This window comes from Salvelinus sp. IW2-2015, linkage group LG30 (assembly GCF_002910315.2).
Source record: "Salvelinus sp. IW2-2015 linkage group LG30, ASM291031v2, whole genome shotgun sequence".
Classification (NCBI taxonomy): Eukaryota; Metazoa; Chordata; class Actinopteri; order Salmoniformes; family Salmonidae; genus Salvelinus; species Salvelinus sp. IW2-2015.
This window is the reverse complement of record NC_036869.1, coordinates 22435646-22453489: the sequence shown is the minus strand read 5'-3', so window position 1 is coordinate 22453489 and position 17844 is coordinate 22435646. Positions and strand designations below refer to the sequence as shown.

At 42.4% G+C, this 17844-nt stretch overlaps 2 protein-coding genes and 1 long non-coding RNA gene across 3 annotated transcripts in view; 2 read left to right on the top strand and 1 right to left on the bottom strand.

Annotated features, from left to right (window-relative positions):
• aard (alanine and arginine rich domain containing protein) overlaps positions 1-17844 on the top strand; it is a 348357-nt gene that overhangs the window by 33160 nt on the left and 297353 nt on the right. The gene's annotated exons all lie outside the window — the stretch shown is intronic.
• The window catches only part of LOC111954721 (mediator of RNA polymerase II transcription subunit 30-like), a 66146-nt gene continuing 52466 nt past the window's right edge, over positions 4165-17844 (top strand). The window contains exons 1-4 of the mRNA XM_023974610.2: positions 4165-4245; positions 7586-7807; positions 9399-9557; positions 13765-13875. Of these exons, the coding sequence (XP_023830378.1) occupies positions 7655-7807; positions 9399-9557; positions 13765-13875 (423 nt within the window). The 5' untranslated portion in view covers positions 4165-4245; positions 7586-7654. The remainder of the gene's footprint in view (positions 4246-7585; positions 7808-9398; positions 9558-13764; positions 13876-17844) is intronic.
• LOC139023282 (uncharacterized) lies at positions 7711-12640 on the bottom strand. Its single transcript, XR_011474423.1, has 3 exons — positions 12468-12640; positions 8494-8730; positions 7711-7789 (listed from the first exon to the last, which is right to left on the bottom strand). It is a non-coding gene; the product is annotated as an uncharacterized lncRNA (long non-coding RNA).

The following is a 17844-nucleotide window of genomic DNA, read 5'->3' as shown; positions in this document are numbered from 1 at the left end:
CTTTTGCACACACTGTATATAGACTTTTTTCCCCTACTGTGTCATTGACTTGTTTATTGTGTTATTGGCTTGTTTATTGTTTATTCCATGTGTAACTCTGTGTTGTTGTCTGTGTCACACTGCTTTGCTTTATCTTGGCCAGGTCGCAGTTGCAAATGAGAACTTGTTCTCAACTAGCCTACCTGGTTAAATAAAGGTGAAATAWATGTAGAAATAATTGTGGTTGTAAAAATAGCTAAAATATTTTGGACACACCCTCGAACCTATAGCGCTACTGCCAACGCTTAGATTGACTATTGCGTTAGGTTTGTTAAGATAGAGCCCTTAGAGTTAATTTCCTGCAAATCTACACATTCTGCCATGGGGCTTAGAGAAGATTTAGCAATTTTATAACACATTTCTTGCAATTCTACTCGTTTTGTCATGGGGTGGAGAGTTTTTTAAATAATTCGACCATGATTACAAGTTTAGATAAATGGCTACACTAATTTAAACCCCTCCCACTCCCCAATTCCTGGTCCAATTGACTCAACAACCAAAAACACATATCTAAGTTTACATTTCTTAACGAACCAGAAAAGCAATACCTTATTTGGGGTTGTTTATCGACGACAGCTGGCTAACTCACCGATCCTGTTTTGTAGTTTACCCGTTTGTTGTGTGGTTAGTTTGTTTATCTCTGAAATACTGAGGTGATCATTCTACAGTCACAAGAAAGAGCCTCTGTGCCAACATACCCAAAGAAGTAAAGATTGAAGTGATCAGGGAMGGGGTGCCATAGCTGATCACAGGCTTGAAAGTGTTGCACCATGAATTATATTTATATATGTTTTATCTTACTCTTAAGTCCACATTTTAAAATGTCATTTGAGTGCTTARTGGTTTAAGTGTCTATATTGAAATGCTGGTCACTGTATTGTTTAAAGAAAATTAGATGAAACCGCACGGTGTTAGATGCTAATAATTAAGAGAACAAAACCATCCTTATATTTAAAATACTGATTTGAATCAAATCTAGTGTTGTCAATAATCACGTTTGCCCTTTTGCCTTCGGCTATAGTTCCTGATAAGGATAAGGGTTTCTCAGCAACACAGCACTCAGCGGATCCATTGTCTCTTTGCACACCTCGACCCCTTTTCATTTCCCTGTCCCCTCCTCSACCTTCAGCCAGTCTGGTGCAGCTGTAGGCCGTCAATGTCAATGGATCAGCCATCTTGGGTCTCAAGGGTCCCTTAGTGTTACTGACCCAGTATCATATACACATCTCTGGTTTGGCCTCACCCTCCCTTAAAGGGAGACTTCAATCAGTCTGTCGAAAATCAGACCCTGATAACATGATTTGATCAAATGTACACAGGGGGAAGGTTCAGTTTGTGTACTGAAAGCTATTAGGGGGGTATTTGAAACATGTAGAATAAGTCAATTAAGGAAGGGATTAAGTATGCATTTTGTTTTTGAGGTCTTTGTTGTTTTTTAAGGCTAAGTTATTTTTGTGTAATTATGATTTCACAGCTAACTTGTTTTGTTGTAGCAAACCATTTCAGCAAGGCTATCACAAGCTCTCTAGAATGTGTGAGTGGATCAACATTTAACCTCTGCATTTGCACTCCACTCTGTGGGCTGTGTGAGCATGACTCGGCAGATTAGAGCAGCGTGTGTGTGTTTAACATCTGATTGATGGATTGTGTTTCCCTGAAACCAGCTGACCCCTGGCAGTATCCCATCCCCTGTGCACCCCATCCTCTTTGCACCCTGCTTTTGTCTGCTCTACATTACTCTCTCTCACACACACGCTTTGCACCCCACTCTACTCAGCTCACACACACATAGAGACTCACACACAGAGAAAGTTAAGCCCTTTATCCAACTGCTGCTCTGGCAGTCACTGTAGGGCTGGAATTCACACAGGATTCCACATGAGGCAGAGGGGCACAGAACCGTGCAATTTAGCCCTACTCCTATATTATCTCTCTCCTTGTCTGTAGCTTGGTCATTCTCTCTTTTAATCCTCTTCAACGTGAGACACTGTCCTGTTTGAAGTGGGAGAGCAGACTATTGTGCACTCTGCCCCTCCCGAACMCAACCCTGGAGGAACAAGATCAGAGTGTTTTTAATTAAAGCACGAGACGGCTGAGTATGGTAGATAATCCGATTTAGCCYGATATCCCTCAGCAGTCATTATATGGTTCATGTTTCCTCTCCCCTCACTGGGAGTTTTCCCTTTCAACACTCTGGTGCCTTCAATCTGGCCATTGTTGAGGCTCTCTGCTGGCTTGGTGGAGGGGATGTTGTCCAATACTGTACTGTACACCCTGAAATCACACCAAGGTCATCAATGTCAGCGATCTTAAATTTAAGACGTTTCTAAGTGGTTAGAATATGTGTCATAGAGCAAATCTCTTTTCTTAAATACAGTAGCCTATTTATTCAATGTTTGTATAATTCATGGTAATTGAACAGTATTTGAGAACACTTTTCTATCAACTATGTGCTTTRTCTCTGTCTGTGCTTGAGGGTGTTAAGGTAAGGTATGGTCATTGGAAACAGATATTACGCATCTGATACAGAATCTATACTTAATTTGTCTTCATCTTTATGGACTTTGGATATTGATAATTCTGTTATAGAAGACTTAAACACTACAGGCACGACACGACAGAACCAGAATTGTGTCTACATAATTTGTGCAAATGCCTCAAAATAGAGCCACGTGTCACAGCAGGCCTYAGTTATTCAATATTCATAAGTGGGAAACAAATTATAACCTAGGAAATTAGGATCTAACAACCTGTGACGAGCCAGATTTGAACTCATTCATTGTGGTGAACTAAACGGCACTCTTTTTCGCAATTAAGAAGTTGTCAGCAGCCAAGTGAACTGACATGGCGTTTCTGTGCCAGTTTCTGTTTCAGCAGCTTACACAGAGGGCTTTAGAGAGAAGAAAATAAAACCTGTCTCAAGGTTTACAATTACCCAACTCAGCCTCCCACACTAGATAAATTGACATTTAAATCCATCCTGTAGCCACATAACCCCACATTTGAATGAATAATGGAAATTAAGTAACAGGCATTATTTTCAAACTTCAGCTTCACTCAAGCCTGAAGAAGCCTTTCATTTGTTCAATAAAACCCTCTCTTATTCTCTTTGTCACTCAGAGCAGCAATTTAGCACGGCAGGGCGCACAGGATGAGTAAGTATCTATTTCAGGCACATCTTGTGTTTGATACTTTAATTTAAATAAAGATAACTCGTAACAGATTGCTTTGTGAGCTATGAATGGAAACCTAGCARAAGGTGGTCCTCTCTTTGCAGAGAATTATAGTTTTTGTCCATTCTATCATTAATAACGTAGGATTAGGGGCTCACACAAGTTTGAATGGTGTTTTTTTTTTTATCCAAAGAGGAAGATTATGATGACACATGCCACGTTAGGGATGATCCCAGCTAAATCGTATACAAATACAGTAAACCACTTCACCAAAAAGTTAAAATAGACCAGAGGGTTGGTTCATAGATAAATTATACAGGGCAGTGTTGATCGCAGAATGACCACCAGGTGTCGCTTTCACACAGGTGAACTTGCAGTGGAGCTCTGCTCTACCGTAACATCATGAGTGGGGTATTAAACACCTATATGTGATGTACATACCGTATCTGCTGTAAGATAATGCTCATCCATTTTTTTGTGTTAGAGTTGTTGTTATATTCATAGTCGTCAATATATTTCGTTGCAATCAATGGCAGCAACAATAATCCACATTTTTAAAGCTGGAATCCTTGATTGAAACAATAACAAAGTSTCACCTCGCCTGTGTTTTGATAGAAAGCTGATGGATATGGGCCTGGAGAAATTGTATTTTAGAGCTCTGTTTGCAAGGACTGACCATCCATGATATCAAAAGTATAGTTTTAACCATGTTTTGAGGCTATACAGTGTTTGTTTACAAACATTGGAGTATAACAAGCTTATTATATGTGGGGTTCTGATGGGGTACGATAGAGTACGACAGTTAAACTAAGCTCATCAGGCATGTATACGTTATTTTCTTCAAGAACCAATGGGTATAAGTGATGTAGCTAGCAACTAAGGAGTATAGCTTTAAATAAACACTCATATTTCATGCTTTACGGTTAAGATACTCAATGTAAGGTCTCGCGATGTTTGACACTTGCGAGATCCTGGAGAAAAGGGACTTGACACATGTCAACAAAAAAATATAAATTAATACTAGCTAGCACAGGTAAGTTTGTGTTTAGTCAGTTGGACAATATGAAAAGCGCCAAAGTGAACTTTTTGTTTTGTATAGCAAGAGGACAAATGCATGTTAAAACTATTTGAAATAACTATCGTCTCGTTTGCTAACAGCTTGCTAGCTAGTTAACCTACTGTCTGTAGTCAGCAACGTTAGCCATCTAGCTAAATTAACCGTTATTACGTTAACTGTGGCGTATGAAGTTGGGGTGCAACATTGCAGATACAATGCATAGAGCTGTCAGTTTACACTGATGTAAGTGTTCATGCCTTCCAGAAATGTACTGTATACAGTTCATTTGCCAGGCTATTCTAGTGTATGTGAAACGGTATGTTATTGAAGGGTGGAGCCTTTTTTTACAAAGGCTTCAAAAACACCGAAATAAGTCCTTTTAGAAATGTCAAAGCTCTCGGTATAGTGATCCGGGGCTTTAGATGTTGTGCMCATGAAATGATGTCCTTCCGAACTTTATCTGCAACGTTATATTCCCTTTTGTGCGACTCGAGCCGTTTCCCCTGTCACTATACGGAGAGCGTAGCCATTTCTAAAAAGACATAAACACTAACGTTGAGTCGTGGTTATTTAAAAAAAAAAAGAAGAGAGATTTGGTTGTAAAAACCAGAACGTGTCATTCAACTTCCGTTGCACCTTCTACAGTAGCTGCACCTTGATTGTTATTATTAATATCATCATCATGATTTACAGTTCACTAGAGCCTCAGCTTGTAGACTATGCCATGGACCAATGGTCACTAGTAAAAATAAAGGCGATGGGTCTCTTCTACCCCTACCCAAGTCTGCATGTGGAAAGGAGGAGGCTGATCCATACTCTGATAGTGGAGTGTACTGTCCCTTTGCTATTTTCCCCATGTGCGAATGAAAGTTGTTGCGCCCTACCTTCAGCACCATGGGGTGTAGCAAAGACGAGGCGCAGACAGCAACTGTGGCCTCCCCCCTGAGGAATGAACTTGGCAGTGTCAAAGAGGCTGCCTCAAAGCCTGAGGGCTGGCAAGGCTTAGGATGACAAAGGTCTCAGCCTGGAAGAGGTTTCGCAGCTACCTGAGTCAGGTGAGATCTTCCTCAGTGAACCTCCAGGGTGGAGGCCTGGGAAAACTGTTGCCTGCCTTATTTTCAATAAAAATAAATAATTTTAATGACTGCTCCTGTGTTTCTTTTACATTAGTTAAGATAAGAAATAAATAGATATACAGTGCCTTCGGGAAAGTATTCAGACACCTTCACTTTTTTCACATTTWGTTATGTTAAAACCATATTCTAAAATGGATTTAAAAAATGTAAATCCTCAGCAATCTACACAGTACCCCATAATGACAAAGTGAAAATGGGGTTTTATACATCTTTTGAAAATGTATAAAAAATWAAARTATWGACCCTTTTCTATGAGACTTGAAATTGAGCTCAGGTGCATCCTGTTTCCATTGATCTTCTTTGATGTTTCTACAACTTAATTGGAGTCCACCTGTGGTAAATTCAACTGATTGGACATGATTTGGAAAGGCACACACCTGTCTATATAGGTCCCACAGTTGACAGGGTATGTCAGGGCAAAAACCAAGCCCTGAGGTCGAAGGAATTGTCCGTAGAGCBCCGAGACAGGATTGTGTCAAGACACAGATCTAAGGAAGGGTACCAAAAAATATCTGCAGCATTGAAGGTCCCCAAGATGAATGTAGTGTGTGTATTTTGTCCTATATTTGTATTTAATTTTCTAATCCCAGCCCCTGTCMCCCCAGGAGGTATTTTACCGTCTGGTAGGCCATAATTGAAAATAAKAATTAGTTCTTTATTTAACTAGGCAAGTCAGTTAAGAACAAATGATCCTTTATTTAATGAGGCAAGTCAGTTAAGGTAAAATAAATAACCACAGTGGGCTCCATTCTTCAATGAAAGAAGTTTGGTACCACAAAGACAATTCTTAGAGCTGGCCGCCCGGCCAAACTGAGCAAATCGGGAGAATGGCCTTGGTCAGGGAGGTGACCAAGAACCCGATGGTCACTCTGACAGAGCTCTAGAGTTCCTCTGTGGAGATGGGAGAACCTTCCAGAAGGACAACCATCTCTGCAGCACTCCACCAATCAGGCCTTTATGGCAAACTGGCCAGATAGAATGACCGCCTGCTTGGAGTTTGCCAAAAGGCACCTAAAGACTCTCAGACCATGATGAAACATGATGAACTCTTTGGACTGAATGCCAAGTGTCACTTCTGGAGGAAACCTAGCACCATCCCTGTGGTGGTGGCAGCATCATGCTGTGGGGATGTTTTTCAGTGGCAGGGACTGGGAGACTGAACAGAGCAAAGTACAGAGAGATCCTTGATGAAAACCTGCTCCAGAGCACTCAGGACCTCAGACTAGGGCGAAGGTTCACCTTCCAACAGGACAATGACCCTAAGCACACAGCCAAGACAACGCAGGAGTGGGTTTGGGACAAGTCTCAATGTCCTYGAGTGACCCAGCCAGAGCCCAGACTTGAACCCAATCGAACCTCTCGGGAGAGACCCTAAAATAGCTGTGGAGCAACACTCCCCATCCAACCTGTCAGAGCTTGAGAGGATCTGCAGAGAAGAATGGGAGAAACTCTCCAAATACAGGTGTGCCAAGCTTGTAGCGTCACCCAAGAAGACTCAAGGCTGCCGGAAGTGTCTCAAAGTACTGAGTAAAGGGTCTGAAAACCTATGTAAATGTGATATTTCAGTTTTTTCCAAAATGTCTAAAATCCTGTTTTTCTTTGTCATTATTGGGTATTGTGTGTAGTAGATTGATGAGGGAAAAAAGCACATTTAATCAATTTTAGAGTAAGGCTGTAACCTACCAAAATGTGGAAAAAGTCAAGGGGTCTGAATACTTTCCGAAGGCACTGTAGATAGGGTTTCAGCAGGTGATCGCACACAAACCATTAACTTACACACAAAAAAACAGAATGAAAAACCAAAGAGACCGAGATGCAAAAATATTTCTAATTTAGTTCCATACAGAAAAATTAAATCATTTATGTTTAGCACATTATTTCACTCTATACTGCCACTTTTTTCCTTTTGAGTATAGAACTGGCTGATGGACTAAATAAGGGTTAAGGGGAAGCTTGGAGATAAATAGCTTGCAATTATTTTTGGATAAATGAATGAATTATTGTCCCATAAGGAAATTTGTCTGGCAACAATAGTTTATTTATTTATTAATTAATTCATCAACTCATCATTGGAAATGTAACATCAATAAATGAACCAGTCTGTTTCTTTTTCCCTGTCTCCCCTGCCCTCTCTCTCCTCAACCCTTCCCTTTTCCGTCCTTCCAATATCATACGACCAGGCATGCCAAGGTGTGCCAGTGTAGAATAGGCTGACCCATCACTRCACCTACAGGTCCTGTGCTGTCCACATGACCACCCCTCCCATGGTGGCGTTCGCTGGGCAGCAGGCTCAGGCTGCCCGTGATGTCAACACGGCGTCGCTCTGTCGCATCGGCCAGGAGACGGTGCAGGATATCGTCTTACGCACCATGGAGATCTTCCAGCTGTTGAGGAACATGCAGGTGAGTGTTTCTTGTGACTTTTTGTATTGGGGCGGTGTTAAAGCTGAATGAAGTTCATGGGTTGCCTTTGATTATGGATGGTGCTGGTCTGTCAACCACCTTTATTACACGCAAAGCATTCAGCCTTATTTGACCCCAGACCGACAGCATTACATAAACTGATAGCACAACATTGATTGACTGTCATCCAAGAGGTAAAAATCGTGGGGCACTGGTTGGAGTCTGTTGAACCAAATGAATATCCYTCTCTCTCGTCATAGTTATATCAAATAACATTAACACAATATGAAAATGGATGGATATGGGCCTACGAGCAGAAAACTAGGCCAACTAAGCCAGCTTTTATTATTGCCCTAGGAAGGCATGTCTCCCGAGTGGCGCAGTGGTCTAAGGCACTGCATTTCAGTGCTAGAGGCGTCACTACAGACCCTGGTTCGATTCCAGGCTGTATCACAACCGGCTGTGATTGGGAGTCCCATAGGGTGGTGCACAATTGGCCAAGYGTCGTTAGGGTTTGGCTGGGGTAGGCAGTCATTGTAAATAAGAATTTGTTCTTAACTGACTTGCCTAGTTAAATACAAATAAATGTCCCAATCCTGTTTCACATTAGCTTTAAAACATGGATGATATAATTGGGTATGAAAAGGTCTCCATTTTATCATTAGACAGTCACCATCTGTTTATACCTCTTCTCGGCCTTCTGTTGACGCGTTGGAAAGATCAGACGGTGCCCTGGAGATGAGTTCAGGACAGGTTGTCTKCGTCAAAAATGGCACCCTATTCCCTATGTAGTTCACTACTTTTGACCAGGGCCCATACTAGGACTCTGGTCAAAAGTAGTGCACTATATAAGGAATAGGGTGCCATTTGGGACATTGTCAGACATTGTCTCTCTCTCTCTCTGTGTCTCAGARAAGATCCTTCTGCAGCTCATTAAAACAACGACGAAAAAGTCAGACAAAAGAAGAAGAATGCATTAGCACCACAACACAAGCCGCGCTTCCTCGCCACAGAATGCACAAACAGCACTGTTGTGACTTGTTTCACAGATCACAGACTGTGTGAAAAAAGATCACTCTGGTAGGCATGTATACAGGTATATTACCTCGCCTAGCCTCATGCAGGGAATCATTTCAGGCTGTACAGGATGTTTACGATCGGTTAAAAGCACCTAAAGCTAGTTAGCATTAAACCTCAGTTGAAATGATCAGTTAAAAGTGCCTAAAGCTAAAGTTAGTTAGCATAAAGCTCAGGTTAAACAGTCCGAAGCAGTTTTAAGTTATACACATATCATATAGTTAGTTATATGTAACTTCTCCCGGTAGAATGCCATGAAACAGCACAGTAAAATGAATACATTTTTAATTTGTTTTGGTCTACATTGCAATAATTCAGTCATTATTTTACAAACCTTCTACACTTCAGTTACCACCATAAACATTTGAGTAATCACACGCTGATTACCAGTAGTCAAGAAGGTACTAGTCAAGGAGCAAATAGGAGGCCTTGTATTGGCCCGTAGCAATTATTACAATTTTATTACATTACTAAAAGACTATATAACACTTCTTTCCTATGTCATCTCCCCCAGCTGCCAAATGGAGTGACGTACCACCCCAGCACCCACCAGGACAGGCTGGGCAAACTGCAGGAGCACCTGCGTATGCTCTCTGTCCTCTTCCGCAAGCTGCGCCTCGTCTACGACAAATGCAATGAAAACTGCACCGGTCTGGACCCCGTAACCCCAGAGGTGAGTGGCCACTGTCCCAGGACCACTCTGTGTATCACAGTCAATATCTAACTAGTTTGAACTGGATATCATTTACTTGGTGCCTGTGGGATTCTTATCTCTCCCACTCTGTCCGGTCTACCTTCGCACACCCTATTCCCTATATAGTGCACTACYTTTGACAAGGCTCTGGTCAAAAGTAGTGCGCTATACAAGGAATTTGTATCCATTTGGGACACAGCCCTCAGCTCCACATTCAATTAAATTGCGCTCTGTGTTTGTCCCTAGGGCCTCCTTCGTGGCTGTTATGGACACCCACCCACCTCTAAAAACCCACCACTTTATTTTACTGAGTTACTGGGGTGGCTGTTGTTTCAGACCTCATGCTGGGCGATTCCACTGTTTTTATTTGTAGTTTTATTGTTGCGGTCTTTTCTCCTATTGGTTTGGAGCCAATTGGTTTTAAACCAATGTTTTAGAACTGACTGCATGCACACGTTTAATTAGGCTTTTCTTACATCTGACAGAGGCATTTTGCATTAAACATGTACATTACCACTCAAGTTWGGATACAGYGACTCATTCAAGGGTTTTTACTTMAATTTTTAAACTATTTTCTACATTGTGGAATWATAGTGAAGACATCAAAACTATGAAATAACACATCATGTAGTTACCCCAAAAATATTAAACAAATCTAAATATATTTTAGATTCTTCAAAGTAGCCACCCTTTGCCTTGATGACAGCTTTGTACACGCTTGGCATTCTCTCAACCAGCTTCACCTGGAATGCTTTTCCAACAGTCTTGAAAGAGTTCTCATATATTCTGAGCACTTATTGGGTGCTTTTCCTTCACTCTGCGGTCCAACTCATCCTAAACCATCTCATTTGGGTTGAGTTCGGGGGATTGTGGAGGCCAGGTCATTTGATGCAGCACTCCATCACTCTTCTTCTTGGTCAAATAGCCCTTACACAGCATGGAGGTGCGTTGGGTCATTGTCCTGTTGAAAAACAAATGATAGTCCCACTAACTGCAAACTAGATGGGACGGCGTATCGCTGCAGAATGCTGTGGTAGCCATGCTGGTTAAGTGTGCTTGAATTCTAAATCAGCGACAGTGTCACCAGCAAAGCACCATCACACCTCCTCCTCCATGCTTCATGGTGGGAACCACATCCGTTCACCTACTCTGCATCTCATAAAGACACGGTTGGAACCAAAAATCTCAAATGTGGACTCATCAGACTAAAAGGACAGATTTCCACCGGTCTAATGTCCATTCCTCATGTTTCTTGGCCCAAGCAAGTCTCTTCTTCTTATTGGTGTCCTTTTAGTAGTCGTTTCTTTGCAGCAATTCAACCTGATTCACTCAGTCCCTCTAAACAGTTGATGTTGAGATGTCTGTTACTTGAACCCTGTGAAGCGTTTATTTGGGCTGCAATCTGTGGTGCCGTTAACTCTAATGAAGTTATCCTCTGCAGCAGAGGTAACTCTGGGTCTTCCTTTCCTGTGGCGGTCCTCATGAGAGCCAGTTTCATCATAGCACTTGATGGTTTTTGCRACTACACTTGAAGAAACTACAAAGTAATGATGGACTGTCGTTTCTTTTTGCCTCAGGAGGCTGAAGAAATTTGTCTTGTCACCTAAAACCCTCACAAACTTTTACAGATGCACAATTGAGAGCATCCTCTAGGGCTGTGTCACTGTCTGGTATGGCAACTGCACCGCCCACAACCGCAGGGCTCTCCAGAGGGTGGTGGGGTCTGCACAACGCATCACCGGGGGCAAACGTTTGACTGGTACTGTACTTTACATTTGTTTGTTTTATACATAGGCAATTCCATGGTAACGGAATTACGGTGAGACTCAGATTTTTCACTTGAAAATGTATATCAAACAAAAACTATATTTAACAAAAACACATTTACAGGAAGATCTGTGCAGATACAATTTTGATTCTAAACTTTGCATCTGCACAGTTTTTACAGTAAATGTTTTATTTTGTAAATTATTCAAAGTAGTCCTTGTGCATAGAGTTGTATGGTTTGTTAAACTTTGAAGTCAATGGTTATTCTTTGGCATACATTTTCATGTGAAAAATATGCATCTCAGCATAATTCCGTGAAGGTGGAATTTCCCATATGGCATACCGGCGTGCTGTATTTCTCTCCCTCTGAAAAGTTACACTTTTTATATAAACCTCACTGTCCATTTACACKCCACAGTTGTACCACTTCATTTAAAATGTTGACATATTCCCAGAGGCTGTGAAAATGACTTATTGTGCTGACCAACCAATACCTCACCATACCATGTTGGTTGGAGGAAGTTGATTTTGGCCCTCCACACACCGCCATTTATCATCCCCTAAAACTCAAGTGGCGGACAAGCCTGCTATTGGCCGGCCACAGTCCTGACAGTCGTGCTATTGGCTGACTGGGCTTTCCCCAAACAGGAAGTGGAATCAATGACTCAGCCAGCATGACCTCATCGCGTTCCTAATTAGCAGCGGGCCTGGTAATGAACAGCTGGCGAAGGCTGCCCACGTCAGCGGTTTTCTGTTTTCTCCCCAAGCCAGGCAATCAACTGAGCCCTTGTTGTTCTTTGGCATTTCCTGCACTGTGAGCGGCCATGTCATTTAATTTACTTATCCTCCACGGCATTCTTTTTTTTCTCCTTTCTTCTCCCTATTTCGTTCCCCCTTTCTAAGTAAGGCAACCTGGAGAACTTAATTACCCCCATTCTTCTCTGTCAACAGGCAAACCACATCCATCCTAGTGTGGCGTAAAGAGACGGGTTATGACTCACACACACACAGTCACAGACACACACACACACGCGCTTTCTCTCTCGCCCTCTCTCTCTCTCGCGCCTTCTCTCTCTACCCCCGCACATTTTCCCCCTTCCGACTGCCAAAAACAGCTCTTACCTTTAAATTCAAAATGCGTTTGRCTTATAGCTGGAATTATGGAAGTAGAAAGTTTTTTCCTCTCTGATTCTACAGCCCTAACAATTACTGAGTCGGCCTAATATAATATCCAGCACATCTTCTCTCTAATACGAATCAGACAGCTTTGGGTTTGGCATCGGTCTCTCTGACTGACTAGAGAACTGCCATAGCTGTCTCGTGTTTCTCATTTGATTCTCTTTCCCTGCCTCTGTCTCTGTCTGTCTTATGGCCCGATCCAGCCCCGCAGTAATGCTTTGGTCACAGCCTGCATCAATCACTGTCTACTCTTGGCCTCTGCCAGTTGCTAAACCTCAGGTCACTGACTGCAATGAAATGCAATCAACTACTAGGCTATTCAGAATGTAGAATAGCACTCAGCCTCAGATTTGTTTTGGACTTCGCTGTGTTTTCACACCTGCTAAGGCTTTCGGTTGGCCGGTAATCGTTATTCCCCTTGTACCTAATCTTATGCTTTTCTCTTGGACCCAATCTTATGCTTTTCTCAAATCATTACCTCGTTCCTACATAACCGTTTAAGCAATCTCACCTCACACAGCCATGTATGATAATAGGAACCCAGTAGACGATAGTGTAACGCTAGTATAATGGTACTATTTAAGATAAGCCCGTTGGTCTTGATGCAGTGCAATAAATAACAATGTGTTCCATACGGCACTGCTCATTATCCTGCAGACCAGCAGGTGTCAGTGTGATTTAAAACAGGAGGAACAGCCAGGCAGAGCGAAGAGAGAGGGAGAGAGGGAGGGAGGGAATGAGGGAGGGAATGAGGGAGGGGAGGGAGGGAGGGAATAGAGGGAGGGAATGGAGGGAGGGAAAGACCTCGGCATTCTGAGAGGGTTTTCTAGCACAGCAGTCGGTATAGTGTCAGCCAGACAACGTCAAGCACAGAGAGTGCTTATAAATGAATTAAGAGCTTGGGTATGGACTGTGGAGAAGTCCTAATTCAGAAATGTCGGTGGTGGTATGGAACTGTTTRTAGATTAGAGTGTTTTGGTGATCTACACACAATCACTATTTATTTATTTTGTTTGAGAGACAAGCCAATGAACCTTATTTATTTTTCATGTTTTATTTATCCTTTATATAACCAGGYGAGACCCATGTGAAATGGTGATCTCTTTTGCAACGGAGCCACAGACAAAAGGCAACACATGTATTTTCCAAGCCAAAGTACCAAACYACTATCAATTTAACATCCCCCTCGCTGAACACCGGTGGTCATTGTATATTTTGATATACCCTCCCCCCAACACAGCAACTCATCCCGTATGTGGAGGACGACGGCAGCTCCAGACACAATGAACGCTCGGCCAGCCAGGCCCGCCCGGCAACAGAAGAGAGGAGGGAGATCCTGGAGGTTAACAAGGTGAGCTGCCCACTGGGGCTTTAGCGATGTAAATGTACAGTAGACTGGGCTTTAGAGCGGACACAGCCCTGTATATAAAAAGGTATCCCCAATAGGGATTCCAGGGGGAGAGAAATGGGCCAAAAGAGAGAGAACAGATTCTACGAAGAGAAAAAAAGAAATGTAGTGTGAAAACACAAGCTACTCTCAGTACTCTGTACTGTAATTTACTTGAGGTGGTAATAGTCTCTCTTTGATTGTTGAAAATAGTTTTTGACAAACCGCAACATGCATTATTTGGCAGTGTTGCAGCTTTTATTAGCTCCCCAGTCATGGTGTGTGTGCGCCTGTGTGCGTGCTTGCCTGTCTTGAGTGTGCTGAATCATAATGGAACAAGGTCACGGATGTCACGGATGAGTATTGGTTGTCTTTAAGAGCACTCGCTCCCTCGCTGCTGTTAAAGGTAACTACTACTGTAAAACACGGGCGTGAGCGCTGAGCTTACCTCAACTCAGGCAGATACCGAACAAATTGTGTATCCGCTGCAAGTACACAAACCTTCCATAAGCATCAATATCAGCATTATAGCTGACCATATTGCTATGAAGCATACCAACACTGAAAGGAGAGCAAGCACGCACATCCAAACAATAACACGGGCTCAAACTATACTGAACAAAAATCTAACTATACTGAACAAAAATATAAACGCAACATGTAAAGTGTTGGTCCCATGTTTCATGAGCTGAAATAAAAGATCTCAGAAGTTTTCCATTTTCATCCCCGTTAGTGAGCATTTCTCCATTGCCAAGATAATCCATCCACCTGACAGGTTGTACATTTTGTCACACAACACAATGCTACAGATGTCTCCCAAGTTGAGGGAGCATGCAATTGGCATGCTGACCGCAGGAATGTCCACCAGAGCTGTTGCCAGAGAATGTAATGTTCATTTCTCTCCCATAAGACCGCTGCTCAAGAGTTGCGCAGTGGTCTAAGGCACTGCATCTCAGTACTAGAGGCGTCACTACAGTCCCTGGTTCAAATCCAGGCTGTATCACATCCGGCCGTGATTGGGAGTCCCATAGGGCGGCACACAATTGACCCAGCATCGTCCGGGTTTGGCCAGGGTAGGCCGTCATTGTAAATAAKAATTTGTTCTTAACTGACTTGCCTAGTTGAATAAAAATTTGTTTAAAAAAATCCAACGTCATTTTTAAGAATTTGGCAGTACATCCAACCGTCTCACAACTGCAGACCACACCATCCCAGGACCTCCACATCAGGATTATTCACCTGCGGTATCGTCTGAGACCAGCCACCCAGACAACTGATGAAACTGAGGAGTATTTTTTACATTTATTTTTTAACCCCCTTTTCTCCACAAGTTTGATCTTGCAGCAATGAGACAACTCCCCAACGGGTTCGGGAGGCAAAGGTTGAGTCATGAGTCACTGAGGAGTATTTTTGTCTTTAATAAAGCCTTTTTGTGGGGGAAAAACTAATTCTGATTGGCTGGGCCTGGGCCTGGCTCCCCAGTGGGTGGGCCTATACCCTCCCAGGTCCACCCATGGCTGCGCCCCTGCCCAGTCATGTGAAATCCATAAATTAGGGCCTAAGGAATTTATTTAAATTGACTGATTTTCCTTATATGAACTGCAAAATTGTTGCATTTTGCATTTATACATTGAATCCAGAGTAACTACGAATGTCCAAATGTAGCCCAGGAGCTGGATGAAAATATAGCAACGAAAACAATGAAAAGACTCATTTAAATTTGGGAGCACTGAGCAAACAGTGAAGTGGGCAATCAAACATTTACCATCTTAGCTGCTCATACCACAAAATTACTACCCAAAACACCAGGGCTACACAGAAAGAAAAGACAGGATAACGAGAAGTTAGGCTTCACTTGCATGTCTGCAGGAGCCATCCCYTTTCCACTCCACACTGCTCTGCCCAGAGCCCAAATGCCCAGCTGAATATTAAAGCTGAGATGAGAAGAACATGTTTTGGGGAGTTAGAGGTTAACTCATCAGGACGGGACTGATGCGGCAGAATGCGGAAAACAGATGTTTAGGAGGCTCAGCTGCATCTGCCTCAACGACCTGAGCCAGATACACCAGATTCCACAAGGAAAAGAGATTGAGGGAAAGAGATGGGAAACGAGAGTTGACATGTAACCGGATGGGATAGATGGGGAGATTTGAGTGTGAAGACGGGCCACATATTGAGCCAAATACCGGATTCCACAGGACGAGAGAGAAAAGAGAGGCTACAGAGGAAGAGAAAATAAAGATGGATGGATAACCGGACTGCATGGATAAAGAGGAGATTTTAGTGTGAAGACATACTGTACATGTTGAGCCAGATAACATTCCAGAGAAAGTGAAACGGGCTGAAGATTTTAATGGAGACTTTAGTGGGTAGACATATTGAGACGGATAGGATTCCAGTCATTCCAGAGGAGGAGAGAAAGAAGGGCAAATAAAGAATACTGAGAGTAAAAGAAATATAGAAGACAAATAGATGACTGGATGGACAGATATGTAGACAAAGGGAAGGTCTCCATATGGAGCCAGAGAGGATTTTCAATTAGAAGAGAAAGAGGAAAAAGACGAGACACTTGAAGGAAAACGAGAGAAGACCGATAGATGGAAGACTAGAACAGACCGATACTTTTGTATATATAGTGTATGTGGAGACCCCTTCAAATTAGTGGATTTGGTTATTTCAGTCACACCCGTTGCTGACAGGTGTATAAAATCTAGCACACAGCCATGCAATCCCCATAGACCAACATTGACATTAGGAAGGCCTTAATGAAGAGCTCAGTGACTTTCAAAGTGAGTTTGTCAAATTTCTSCCCGGCTAGAGCTGCCCCGGTCAACTGAAGTGCTGTTATGGTGAAGTGGAAATGTCTAGGAGCACGTCGTGACTTTACTTTCATTAATCCGATGACTGTTATTTATCTAATCAACTATGTTTAATTGTTACCCAATTTAAATTAATCATGTAACGATTAACTCATTAGGATTTGGSGCACTACGAGAGCAGTTTTTTTTTTAAAGGAGTTACCATCTCCCTAATTAAACTCTAAAGCTTTACCTATTACATCCATAAACAGTCAACTTATTAATCATATCATCATTCTGAACAGTCGTAACCGCCTTGCATCTGCAAGAACCAGAGCCTTATGATTCAGTACTACACATTGGTTTAATTATTTATTCACTAGCTAACTAAATGGTAACACAGGATAAACATCCAAACTTAATACATTAGAAACAGGTCCCTAGTGGACAACAATATGGTGGGGCTTGTTACAAAAGACATGGAGAGGGCGAGAGAGACAGAGACACTTAACGTTGGTACATTTTGAAACTACTCTCACTTATACTTCGCACACGAACCACCTCCCGCTTGGAGTAAGAAATCATGAATGTATTTACGTGGAAATGTCTTGGTTCTTCGTGTATTTCTGTCAGAACCAGGTCTTCTTGGAAAGGGTGTTGGGCCYTTTTTGCGGCACACTTGTAAGACTGATTGTCCAAAAGGGCTCCCCACCCGTCTTCTACTGTTGTTCTCCACTGCTGTCGTCTGGTATCCTGTGACTTGTGAAGTCCTGAACAGAACTACAGAGTTTATTCTACCTCCATTTACTCTGGAAGATGCTTATTCGAAGATAGGCTAGCCAGCCTTGTCAATGGTTCTCAGTGGGGTGATGAGAGTAGCGTACTACAGTGATTTGAGAAGAGTGGTAGAATGGTCCCACTTAAATTTGCTTTTCTAGATACTTTACTTAGGACAGCTAATCAGCCGTACCAGTGATTGTCAGGGAGGTGACTTTATCATCTRTACTTCGTGTTGAGATTTCAGAGTTCGACTAACGTGAGCTGCCAGCTTAACGCTCTCTGGTCTGATATGTTATTCTTAACCCATCGTTTTATACAGTTTGTTCAAAAGGGCGGTTCCGTCAGGCTTACACGC